General features: G+C 42.6%; 1 protein-coding gene across 1 annotated transcript in view; it reads right to left on the bottom strand.

Moving 5' to 3' along the window:
- CCDC7 (coiled-coil domain containing 7) overlaps window positions 1–13,314 on the bottom strand; it is a 162,308-nt gene that overhangs the window by 78,503 nt on the left and 70,491 nt on the right. Inside the window, exons 29-34 of the mRNA XM_033165967.1 lie at window positions 10,115–10,247; window positions 7,767–7,895; window positions 5,896–6,021; window positions 3,989–4,108; window positions 2,254–2,373; window positions 978–1,097 (exon numbers count right to left, since the gene is read on the bottom strand). Coding sequence (XP_033021858.1) covers window positions 978–1,097; window positions 2,254–2,373; window positions 3,989–4,108; window positions 5,896–6,021; window positions 7,767–7,895; window positions 10,115–10,247 — 748 coding nt within the window. The remainder of the gene's footprint in view (window positions 1–977; window positions 1,098–2,253; window positions 2,374–3,988; window positions 4,109–5,895; window positions 6,022–7,766; window positions 7,896–10,114; window positions 10,248–13,314) is intronic.

Raw genomic sequence — 13,314 nt, 5'->3', positions numbered from 1 at the left:
CCCAGGCAATCACCTTAAATCTGTACTGGGGTCTGCCCCAACCTTTCAAAGCAGCTTTTGTAGTGGTACACGCCAAGGTGAGGGGGTAGGGGTTTCCACTGCACAAGCGGAGGGCTTCACTGAATGGGATGTCACTCATAGTACTTGCACACTTCTACCTGGTGAGCAAAATACCTATGTATATCAAAATCCAAAAAGGGGGGGGGGTTGTTTTATGCGTTCTGAGACTCAAAAATGTTTAAACTATTCTATTCATACAGCTGCTTGCTTTTTGTATTTTAAATAAGCAGTCTTTTTACCTTAAGTTACAAATGTGTTAGGGACCCAGGTGGCGCTGTGGGTTAAACCACAGAGTCTAGGGCTTGCTGATCAGAAGGTCGGCGGTTCGAATCCCTGCCATGGGGTGAGCTCACGTTGCTCGGTCCCAGCTCCTGCCAACCTAGCAGTTCGAAAGCACCCCAAAAAGTGCAAGTAGATAAATAGGGACCGCTCCAGCAGGAAGGTAAGCGGCGTTTCCGTGCGCTGCTCTGGTTCGTCAGAAGCGGCTTTGTCATGCTGGCCACATGACCCGGAAGCTGTCTGCGGACAAATGCCGGCTCCCTCGGCCTATAGAGCGAGATGAGCGCCGCAACCCCAGAGTCGGACACGACTGGACCTGATGGTCAGGGGTCCCTTTACCTTTACCTTTACAAATGTGTTACTTCCTCAGGAAATTTATTGAGGGGATTTTGATTCCAGACAATGATACTGGACAGCATTTTAAACGATGTTTCCGCCATTTAGAATCTATTTCTCCCTACCCTGATACTTTTTCATGTTTCCATTGTACATTAGCTTCAGAATATAAACTCTACAGGGGGAGAAATTAACCAAAAACAATAAGAAACTTTCTGCATGAAGTCCATTTTCCTAATTATCCATTGGATGAATTATATTCTACAAACAGTTAACAGCATGAGAAATCACATCATACATACCACTGATACTGCCTGGCTCAGCAACTGCAAGAGCCTGAGCTTCTAGTAGCTCCTTCTGATTGGATTCCAACTTCTGCTGTAACTCTTGCTTCTTTGCAGACAGCTCATATAATTCCCTTTCTGTAAATGAATGAATGAATGAATATTTTCAAAACAAATTCTAAACTCAGAATTGCTCACATAAAATAAGGTTATTTTTAAAATGGAATTATTTCACAGAAATTGCAAACTCTTTATCTGTCATTGCAGATCTTATAAAAAGGCAAAAGAGCCAAATGAAACCCTTTGGGAATGTGGCAAAATAACTTCAATACAGTGGTGCCCCGCTAGACGAATGCCTCGCAAGACGAAAAACTCGCTAGACGAAGGCATTCGTCTAGCGGGAGGCTTCCCCGCAAGACGAATTTGTCTATGGGGCTGCCTCGCAAGACGAAATTTTCCGTCTAGCGAAAGCGCGGCTGTCATTGCCGCTTCGCTAGACGAAAAACCCGCTAGACGAAAATTTTCGCAGAACGAATTATTTTCATCTAGCAGGGCACCACTGTATGGCATTACTTATGGCCAGGATGATGAAAATTGTACTCAAACAACATTTGCATGTTCCCTGTCACTGCTCTAAATTACCACAGCAAAACATGTGCTAATTCCCTGTTCTCCCAGTTGTTGGAGGCTATAAATCATCTTGCACTGATCATCAGGGCTAGAGGGTCAGTCTAATTTTAATTTTTCTTCCTTTTCAGCCCCAAAGAAGAGTTGGTACTGCTAGGCAGTAGCAGTCAGTGTGGCAGAGTGGGGCTGTGCTGTTTGCCTGGCTTCCCTATGCCAGGATTGCAAGTAGAAGCAGCAAATTGGCTCTAATACTGCACTTGCACTGCATCAACCTTCCCACCATTTCTCTCTCACTAGCACTGGTATTCAGATTAAGTTTACAAAGTATTGACCTACCGTGCTAGAACACCTCTGGCACACATTTTGTTCTCTCACATTTATTTGTTCAGTTTTGTCTAGCAACAATACCTCTCAAGCCAGCTGACAACACTTAAAATCCACTATTGTTGCACATTAAATTATAGTATCAACTGATGGGTTAAGCTTGGATTTCTTAGCATTCCTGATCCCCTCCTATGAACTCCATAGTTCTCAACTGGAACTACGTCTAAGAATGATAAAACACATCATCTCCTTTTGATGGTCTCAGTAATGAAAGTGATAATAGGGTTTGTAATATGCACATTGTGTTTTTGTAAAACATAAGGTAATTTCATTTTATACTTACCAGCAGTAATTACAAATCCTTCTGAGACACTATCCCGTGCTTTTTGCATCTCATGCACAGTTGAATCTAGTTCTGCAGCTAAGCATCTTCTTTGTTCAATTAGCTCTTGCAGCTTATGATCTACAAAGATATATTACATCAGTTTGTAACAGAATATTAATATATGGTTAAATAATTGCATTATTTAAAATAACATCAAGCTTTTAAAAATAATTCCCGTTATGTGCTCAAAGCATCAGTTGAGGGAGTACTACACATATTATTTGTGGTCTTTTTAAGTGTGCTTAAATTAGTCACTTATTTTAAAGAAAAATGTGCTCCCATCATGTCATGGGACTGCCAGGGAACTCCCTGGAGCTGAGGGAGGTGGAAGAGCAGAGTGAGCAGGAGCCTTTAGAAGGAAACAGACAGGAAGGGACAGCCGAGGGAGAGGAGGAGTGAGTGGGAGCAAGAGAGCATCAACATCGCTTGAACAGTTCAGGGACAGATGGAGAGGTGATGCCGGTCCCATCAGCACAGGAGAGGAGGGGGTTATAGTGCCAGGATCAGAGGAGGTGGTTGGGCTTTCCCAGGCTCCTTTGCTGGAGCGGAGTCGCAGATCCCCACTTTTGGGATCTGCGACCGAGGATTCAGACGCATGAAACAATGTCCTGTAACTTATATATATGTATATAATAAAAGACTGTAAATATATCTCTGAGTGAGCAGAGGTATTTCTTGCGGAGCGCTTCCAGACCCATCACGCATCACTCATCAGCTGATTGGCTGTGGGAGTGCTCCTAGCTCTGTGGGGTGGGGTGGGGAAACCATTTCAATTGAAATTGCTGTTAAAATGGAGGAAAACATCTCCCACACAAGTCAATTAGTTTGCACTTATGAAAATACAAAAATAATACTCTCTAGCTAGTGTTCCCCCCCCCCAAGAAAATAGGTTGCCCCTCAACTGCCCACCCACCCACTCACTCACTCACTCGTTCCTTTGCTGCTTCTAATGCCATTTGCATGTCGATATCCCGATCCCTACACGTGCTCAGGGGATGCCTGCATCCCCTGGCGCGATTGGGCGAGCTCTGGCTGCGTGCCCACTTAAATGCGGTGGGCACGCCCTAGCCGGCTGAGCCGGTTGGCCAGCCAGCTGGGCACCGCACCCAGAGCTCGCCCAATCGCGCCAGGGGATGCAGGCATCCCCTGAGCACGTGTAGGGCTCGTGCTACACTGCAACCCCCCCTCCTTTCTAAGGGCGGAAGGGGCTTTCCTGCAGCTAAAGGTACAGCTTCCCAGAGGCAATTTGCCACAACCTTTACAATTGCCAAAGTGCCTTCCAGGAAGGTGCCTGACAATTGCAAAAGGGTGGCATGACCTTTCTATGATCATCAGGCACCTTCCTGGAAGGTGTTGTGGCAATCGTAAGGGCCGCGCCCAAGCGCCTCTGGGAGGCTGCGCCTGCAGCTGCAGGAAATGATGGTGGCAGTGGAGGAAGTGGCAAAGGTGGGGGGAAATGAGCAGGTAAGCAAGCAGGCAGGCAGGCAAGCAGTGGCGGTGAGTTGGTGGCTGGGAAAGAAGCTGTGGTGGTACAGCGTACTGGCAGGTACCACCTCAAAAAAAGCACTGTCTATAGCTATGCAAAGGTCATTTGGCAGTGACCAAAAGTTAAACAGAAACAGAAGGATCCTAATTTCAAGTAGAGGAGTTTCAGACTGTAAGCTGACAACATGGAAAGCCAGATCATACATACCACTGATACTGCCAGGTTGAGCAATGGCAAGAGCCTGAGCCGCTTCTAGCTGCTTCCGATTAGATTCCAACTTTTCCAATAACTCTTGTTTCTTCTCTGATAGTTCATATACTTTTCTTTCTGTAAACAAATGTGCTTCAATCAATTCTTGAAAAATAGTGTCAAAAGTAATCCTTGTTCTTAGCATCATGTAGAATGATTTTTTTTCATTGACTCATTAATATATCTTCTTTTGCTAAAGCAAAGCTTTAAAAGATGTCAAATGGGTGCTTTAGGGAATGCAGCAATGTAATTTAAAGAGGGAAATTCCCTGACAATCCAAGAGATCCATTGTGGTAATGTACACTGAAGTGTGAAAATCCAGGGCTCCTCAAGCTATTCGGAGACAGGCAAAGCTGAGGCTGAGAGGAGATATGATAGCCATCTTCAAATATCTAAAGGGTTGTCACATGGAAGATAGAGCAAGAATGTTTTAATCTGCTCCAGAGGGCCCAAACAAATGGCTTCAAGTTACATGAAAGGAGATTCCAACTAAACATCAAGAAAAACTTTCTGATGGTAAGAACTATATGACAGTAGAACAGATTCCCTTGGAGGGTGATGGACTCTCATTCATTGGAGATTTTTAAGAATAGGTTGGATGACCATCTGCATTGCAGGGGGTTGGACTAGATTACCCTTGGGGTCCCTACTATATTCTATGAAGGTCCTCTCTAAATGTTTTGATTAAGACAGAAAAAGTGTCTTAAAGTAAGTTTTAAATATATAAAATGAAAATGCTATGCATAAATAATCTCACATGGATTGTCAGTTATTGGTGGCAATAAATATAGTGACCCTCCTTTTTGCAATGTATCTGTTGCTGGAAGCTGCAGAAAGTGTGTCCAAGTAAATGATTTTTCAGGTGAACTATCTCAGGGTAAAATTTGAGTAGCACTACCCCAGAAGCATAGCACAGGGCATACTGCTGCCACAAGCTTCACTTACCTCAAGCTACCCATACTCAAAATCCAACAAAGATACCTACTAAAATTAATAAGTGCCTCAAGTTTCTCAACAGACTCGCCCTCCATGTTGCTGTCATCAGAGAGACTTGCATTCTTTGCAGTGCCTTTGTGGGATGCAAAGAAGATCTCTCAATTGGCCATAGTTTCTCAGAACTTTCCCTTCCTCAGTTAACCCTATGGAGCCAATTTACAGTGAGGGGGAAAGGAGGCACGGCTTCAAACTGTCTTCTAAAATTTCAAGCTTTGTCTTATGCTACGTCAGCTGGCCCTATAAGAGAACCAAAAGCAGTAACAAGAAGAAACAAAGGAGGTGTGGCTTCAGATCAACCTTCACTGTGATATCCTGGTGTAGTAATTTCAGTTTCAATCATTTTTCCAGTCTTAAATTCAGTTCTGCACCATGGGCATAGCCAAGATTGGGGGGGGCAGGCCTTTTGTTAGGGAGGCAGAACCTCAATTCGCTATGTATATTTCTTGATTGGGGGCCATTTCCCTCCCTCCCCCCCCTTTGGCTACACCCATGTTCCACACATTACTACATCTGTATGTGTATGTGTATTTTAAGACTTCATGGAAATTCTACAGCACTTTAGTGCTAACTTCTAATATAAACATTTTGGTATGTAATTTCCCCTGCAAGCATTTTTCTTAATATTGCATTTTTAATGTTATCTTCTCTAATATATGAATTTTGTTCACACTCTCCTTATTATACACATTTTTGTGAACATTATTTGACTGGAGAACTGCATAGGAAAAATCAAAACAGGACATATTTCAAAGGATAGCCACATTTCACCTATTGTTTCAGGAAGTGCAAATTAGGTAGGTTTGCATTAAAATGTGATGCAAACTGAATGTCTCCCCACCCCTATTTAAGAGTATTTATTCTCTACTTACCAGTAGGTCGTACAAATACAGTTCTTTCTGAAGCACGACGATATACATTTTGTATACCATCCAAAGTTGCCTCAAGATCTGCAGTCAGATGTCTTTTTTGTTCAGCTAACTCCTGCAGCTTATGCTCTACAAAAGAATTTCAGGCTAATTTATAACAAAATTATTAATATATATGGAAATAATATATTTAATATGAATGCCTAGCATTTATCAGGTGTTTCTTGTGCCACTTCATTGAGCTGAATGAATTGCCCCCTCCTCCCATCAGTTACCACATTCATACATGGTCAAGTTAGGAGGAATATTTCATCAATGAGGGCATTTTTTGGCATGGGCGGGTGCATGCTCTGCACCTGATTACTTTGGAGCCAACCAAAGACATTCCGCCAGGTTTGGACTTTGTGTACTAAGGATGTTGTTGAGAATGCTCACATAAATTCTACTAAGCTCCTATACTTTTCCCTTTCAGAGTTTTAACTCACGGCAGTCTTGTGGGCTCCAAAGTGAGATACAAAAAAACTCAAGTTTGGCCCCTGTGCACATACCCATTGACTGAGGATTAATTGAATTAATCCCTATCAGTCAGAAATAATGAGGGTTTAAAAGCTCCCATGATCCTTTCGGGAAAAGTGCTAGTGGCTGTGTTTGTAGCTCAGAATTGAACTTTGCTGATGTATCTATCAGAAATTGCAATCCTTGACTACAAATGACAAATGTTGCTAGAGACTAATGGCTGTCTTTGGAACCGAGAATGGGGTAAGCAAATAGCTCCTTGAGAATATTGTGCACAGATTCCTAGGCTTAAATGTGTGATTCCCTCCCCAAACCCCTCTTATGAGCTTGGTCCACCCAAAGTCCCCTTGTAAAATGTGTTCTGCCAAAGTTGAGTATGATGGCAACACCAACCTCCTCAGTCTGAGAAGCAGTCTGGGAAGCAGTTGTACTTGTTGTTTCGCCTGCTAAAAATGCACAGTGCAACAGTCTAGTGCAGGGGTCCCCAAACTAAGGCCCGGGGGCCGGATGCAGCCCAATCGCCTTCTCAATCTGGCCCACGGACGGCCCAGGAATCAGCGTGTTTTTACATGAGTAGAATGTGTGCTTTTATTTAAAATGCATCTCTTGGTTATTTGTGGGGCATAGGAATTCGTTCGTATATTTTTTTCAAAATATAGTCCAGCCCCCGCACAAGGTCTGAGGGACAGTGGACCAGCCCCCTGCTGAAAAAGTTTGCTGACCCCTGTTCTAGTGCCACCACTAGGATTAGTAGGCTAGGGTTGCTGGTGCTCAATGCCCTTTCCTCAGCTTTCTTGAAATGTGTGAATCACTAGCAGCCAGCAAGGCAGGATTGGATTGGAATGGTGATGCTGACTGGGTATAGTGGCAGAGTCAATGTGATTATTTATTCATTCATTTGATTGTATTTATATCCCTACCAACATCTATCTAACCAGTTATGGCTAGAAGAGGGAAAGTATTAGTTCCAAATGGGAAGTGAACGGCCAAAAAATGATTATATGGCAAGTGATATGACAAATTTGTTTCTTTATGAGTAACATATGAAACAAATAGGCCACATTCATTTCTTTTTATTATTATTACATGAATATACCCCTTTAGCAAAAAAGACTGTTTGGTACTCAACTGTAATGAGGATTTCAAAGGCAGGAAAGTGATGCTTTCAGACCCAATATACCCCCTGGTCTTGCTGGCTGCCTACAGACTGTTGTAGAGCAATTCTGTTACTAGAGAGCGCTCAATGCCCATTCTGGAGGCATATCTTCTGGCCTTTGTGAAACTGCTTGGCAGGTAAGTACCTTAATTCAGGGAACATATATTTGTAGTTGAAGCAAGAGAAATCACAGTATACATACCACTAACACTCCCTGGTTGAGTAGCTGCAAGCTCCTGAGCTTCTTGTAGTTCTTTCTTAGTAGATGCCAACTTCTCTAGTAACAATTGCTTCTTTTCAGTTAGCTCATACAATTCATTTAATCCCTTTTCTGCAAGCAAAAATATTTTGAATCACCTTTTGGGGAAATGTTTTATATCACACAAAAACTCAGTTTTCAGTCACCCACAAACTTACTGATGTAATTTAAACTATATAATGTCATCTGTCAATGCAGATCTTAAGACATGGCAAACAGTTCGTTTGTTGTGTAAAATCCCATTTTTTCTGTTTCTCAACTCTAAGTTCCTCCTTGTGAGCTCTAAGTGTTCCTAACATGAAGCCAGAAAGAGATCACCCTGTGCACTGTACTCTGTCATCTGTGATCTCCCTGTGTGGAGTTTATCTTTTGCTGCTATGCTGATATTAGATACTCAGACATATTTTTCCTTGGGAGGTAACGAACACTGGTCCTTTATCCAAGATGACAGGCCATCTCATAGTCTATTGTTCCACCTGTTGTCTGATGGTATGAAATGCACTCCAAGGTTGAAAGAAGTAGACATGGCTTAGTGCTCCTCAGCCTCAATTCATTTCATGATGAGACCATGGACTGATTCAAGACAGGTCAAGCAATATAAAGAGGAGTAGGAGATAAAGCATTGTGCCCAAGTGCTGCAAGCCCTGAGAAGGTACAAGCTGGGGTTTTTCTTTGTTGACTATGAGCATGTGGTCTTTCAGAGCATTGATGCTCCTCTTTATGTTGTTGGTGTTGGTGGCATGCAGCCTGAACTAAAGAGGAAGAGGCAGCTGACTTAGCCTTTGAAAGAATGATTGGGTCAAGGAATGCTGGAAAATGCTGAAGTTGTGGTCCTTCCTGAAGGGCTGGCCTACTCAAAAGGGTTGGAAAGGCTGAGAAGGGGAATATGGGTGATCTGTCCTGCTATTTCATGGTGGCCAGACTGGTTTACAGAATCTCCTTCAATGCCTTCTTGATGAAAGGTGTTGTAGCCACATATGCAGCATTGACCAAACAGACCCTGTCAGTGCCCCAGTGTCAGAGCCACAGATGTCTATGTGCTTACCACCCACCATAGCCATTGAAAGAGTGGCAAACTGGGTAACACTGAAGGTGGCATAAGACACAAAAGCAACAGCTCTATGCAATTTCAACAGGGTTTTCCTAAGCCTCTCTGGATCTTGGTGAGGTTTATCTAAAAGTTTAACCAGCCAGAGCACAAGTGCTCAGGAAAGAACTAAGGCATCACAGAAGGCAATGGATGGAAGTAGGAAGTAGTGCTGTCAGTCTTGAGCAGGGTAAAGTCAAGTCTGTGCTCAGAAAGGTCTTTGAATTGGACATCCCCTTCTTTAGGAAGGAGAGACCAATGAACACATAGATAGTAGCATCCACACCTGGGACCTTTAGCATGTTCATGAAGTAAGGCTCTGGTGAATAGCATTTGTTAGCCTGAGAGGCTTGGCAGTATTTTTGAAGGGAATGGGTGCTGGAATGGAACTGATGGAATATTTTGACTCCTTTAGCAATGCTATCCCCTTGGAAGGAGCAAGAGCTACATCTGTTGAAGACTAAGAAAATCCTGACATCTAGGGTCTTATGAAGCCTCAGAGGCAAGAAGTTGACAAGCTCAAAGATATGCTGCAATGTACTTTCCTTTACATCTGAATCACCACTCCCCCTCCCATCTAATAATTTAGGGTTCAATAAAGGATCACAGGGATCCAGATCATCTGACAGGTTTGAAGTCAGTAGAAGACAAGGGCAGGCGGTTGCGAGGGAAGAACTGACATACCTAAGAGAGGAAACTCTAAGGATGAACCGGGGGGGGGGGCAACAGAGGGCAACAGGCCTGGGGTGGTAGGAGGAGAATTGGAGGAATAAAATGACCTTTCTTTTTTACATAGAGGAATAAGGCAACACAGAGATGCAAGGGACCTTTGCAGAGAAGGGGAGAAGAAAGAAAGGGGGTCAAGCAAGAGCTAGGACAAAGAAATGAAATAGAATAGGGTTGAGGAGCACCAAGGCATGCCTACTTCTTCAACTCCGGGGTGCAGTGTTTGGGTGCACAAGTGCCTGGGTGCCTTCTTTAAGCCAATAGGCCCCACTGATGTATCAATCCTAGATTCAATACATGTAGTAGATGGTGGCACAGCAGAGATAGGGAGTGAAGACACCCTGGCCCACATTTCTGGGCTATGACTAGACTATAGAAGACCTCTGTGAATGCATTTGTAACACTGACAAATATGCACATTATGTGTCATTAAACATAAAAAATAAAAACACCTCAAGGTTATTTATTCACTACTCACCACTGGGTAATGGAAACAAAGCTCTTTGTGAAGCCTGAAGCTCTATTTCTTGCATATCTTGCATACTTTCCTTTAGATCCTTTAACTCTTCGGTCAAATGTTTTCTTAGCTCAGAAAGTTCCTGAAGTCTTTGCTCTACAAAATTATTTCAGGCTACTTCATAAAAGAACCAATATATTTGAAATAACTATATTCAGTACAAATTTGCAATGGATACACAATATCCATGGGAAATGGTTAATAGTAAAAGCACTTGTTGAAAGCTAAAATAACTATATATATTACCTCAACAATCCTATAGGGTTAGTCACTGTATGGTCATCCCCATTTTTCAGATGGCAGAGGCAGATTCTATTAAAGGGGGAAAGCCTTCTCTCATAAAGCAAATAACATTCCACTTGTCTAATTTTGAGTGAAAAGCAGGAAAAGCTACAACAGGAAACAGCATGTAACTTGGGACTAGTTTTATTAATAACTAATAATAATAATATGATGGTGATGATGATGATTTAAATGGTTACAGAGAACACATTTCAAAATGGTTCCTTAAATGAACTACTAGCTGTGCAGTATAAGCAAAGGAAAATGCACACTAGAAAACCTGCCATCGCTGTCCTATGGGGAGTGGCGGGGCGTTGGGGGTGGACAGCCCCATGTTCCAGCCTAGGGAGGGCGACACTATGCGCCACCCCACCCCCCACGAGTGCAACTCCCAAGCCGCCGCACAGAAGGGGTGCCAGGCGCCGCCTGGCACCCCTTTTCCGTCCCTTCAGTGCGGCGGCTGCTTGTGTGGAAGGGCTGCCAGGCGGCAGCTTGGGAGTCGCACTCGCGGGGGTGGCCAGGCGGTGGCTTGGGAGTCCGGGCAAACTGATTCCCAAGCTGCCGCATGGCCACACCCCCCCCCCGTGAGTGCGACTCCCAAGCCACCGCCCAGCAGCCCTTCCACGCGAGCAGCTGCCGCACGGAAGGGGTGCTGGGCGGCGGCTTGGGAGTCTGGGCGGACTGCGCATGTCTGCAGCAGCCCGCAGGACTGTGCATGTGCGGACATGCGCAGTCCACCCGGGCTGCGCTCTGTAGCGCATGCGTCATGACGCATACGCTACGGAGCGAAGCTCTGCCCCCGGGGGTGCTGCTTGGCTTGCCGTCCCTGGCAGCCAAGCGGCTCAGTATGCCTCTGTCTATGGGTCTGGCCCTAAAAAACAAAGACTCACGGGCAAAGACGTGAGTTAAAAAGAAACATTTTAAAAATTACATTACAGGAAAACCAATTTAAGTTGTTGGTAAAATATACATTTTGACCAGCAGAATTTGCAGTGCTTAGCTGCCATGTTTCACCACTTCCTAAAGTATAAGAGCCTAGCTTAACAGACCCACAGAAAGAGGAACAAAGTCAGATTTACACTCATGGTTTTTAACATTAAGGAAGGGTTAAGGAATGGTTTCAATAACATATATGGATACATGATATCCTACTTTTAACGTTCGTAATGCATTATTAAAATGTGACACCAGAGGACGCAGCAGAGCAACCAGCAACCAGCAGCAGTTTTGATGAAAAAGCCCAAGGTAAAAAGCACTTTAATTAATAAGTATGCCTGTGATGTTTTAAAATGACATATCTAATATCATTCTAATAATGTTAAACAGATCAGTGTAGATCCAGCCCAAGTCTCCACTCCCTCAGATAATAGGTGCAGATTGGCTGCTGTGAAAAAGATGAGACACACTAGGATATAAGCTTGTAAAGTATAAGCCTAAAAGTGTAATCATGACTCTGTCCAAATTCAAAATTCAAAAACATTTCTGATTAGCAAGCTATCACTACAAATATAAATAAATAAAACCAGTATCCCTCCTTCCTCAATGAACATATTTGTTTATGAAATCTTAATTAGGCATAAATTTGTCATTTATTATTTCTAGGTAAAAAAAATTGAATTGAAGTTTTGTGCCTTTTTTACCATTCACGCTGTCTGGCTGGAGAGATGCAAGCGTTTCTGCTTCTTGTAGATCTTTTAGATTTGCATCTAGTTTTTCTTGCAAAAGTTTTTTCTTCTCAGATAATGCAGAACGTTTCATTTCTACAAGGAAATGCCTCAGAATTATTATAAATGACTATTCCAAAGTTGTATTTAAAATTGGAATCAGTTGTGATTACTTTTCAAAGTAAGTTCTGTTGAAATCAGTTCACTCTACTTCTGTGTAACATGGAAAGAGTTGTGCAATGGATTTGATGGAGTCCTGAGCCAAACCAGGTCTATTCAGAGGGATGATGGATTCAGGAAAAGTCCTCTCAAGGATTTTGCTTCCTCTCCAGAGAATTGCAGCTCGTTGACTTTCAAACACACAGAAACATGACAACCCAGAATCTTAATTCCAGCCAGCAAAAAGACAACCCCAATTACCACTCAATAATACATCACTCACTTTCTCCTACTTGTTGAATATATTATCCACTGCTTGTGTGTAGTCATTTAACTGGATGGATTTGCTTACTATGCATTTTGAAAGTTAGGTTTGTGTAAGTGCTTAATAATGAAGAACATTTATTTTCCTTGGTTACCAATCTAATGACAACAGAGTATACAGTGGATGCAATTACCATGAAGTTGGTTTTTTCTAACAATGGTTGAAGCAGAAGCTTGCGCCATTTGCAGATCCTGCAGGTTTGCTTCTAGATGAGCAGCCAGCACCTTTCTTTGTTTTTTAAGCTCTTTTATCTTTTTATCTGTGGAAACACAAACACTTTGTTTGTTTATTGTAAATTATCTCGGACTATATATATTTGAAACCAAATACTACTTTCTGCTTTTAGATAATATTCTGCTTTAAGCAAATGTACCAATGAACAGCTATGTAATATCAATCATTCATATGTATATCCCACTTGATCATCACAAGTTTATGAAGCAAATTGCAATGCAATAAAATTACAAAACAAACTTATGAAAACACAAAACCCATAATAAATGTTTAAAGCAAAGGACATAGTTAACAATAGGCATATGGTAATGGGGTGTGGCAAGCCACACTGGTGTAGCAGGAGAGGATGACAAGTGTGGCAGGAAGAGTCAAGGATAATCAACTGAACATTTAAACATTTTAGTGTAGCCTCGCATCGCAAGCAGTCTCAAAATGTTTGTTTTTTTTAATTTGCAGAATATGCATAGATACATTTCCTAGTTGTGATCCAGAATCAC

Source organism: Lacerta agilis, chromosome 12 (assembly GCF_009819535.1).
Source record: "Lacerta agilis isolate rLacAgi1 chromosome 12, rLacAgi1.pri, whole genome shotgun sequence".
Taxonomy (NCBI): Eukaryota; Metazoa; Chordata; class Lepidosauria; order Squamata; family Lacertidae; genus Lacerta; species Lacerta agilis.
Note: the sequence above shows the minus strand (reverse complement) of the source record. Positions and strands in the feature narration are given on the sequence as shown.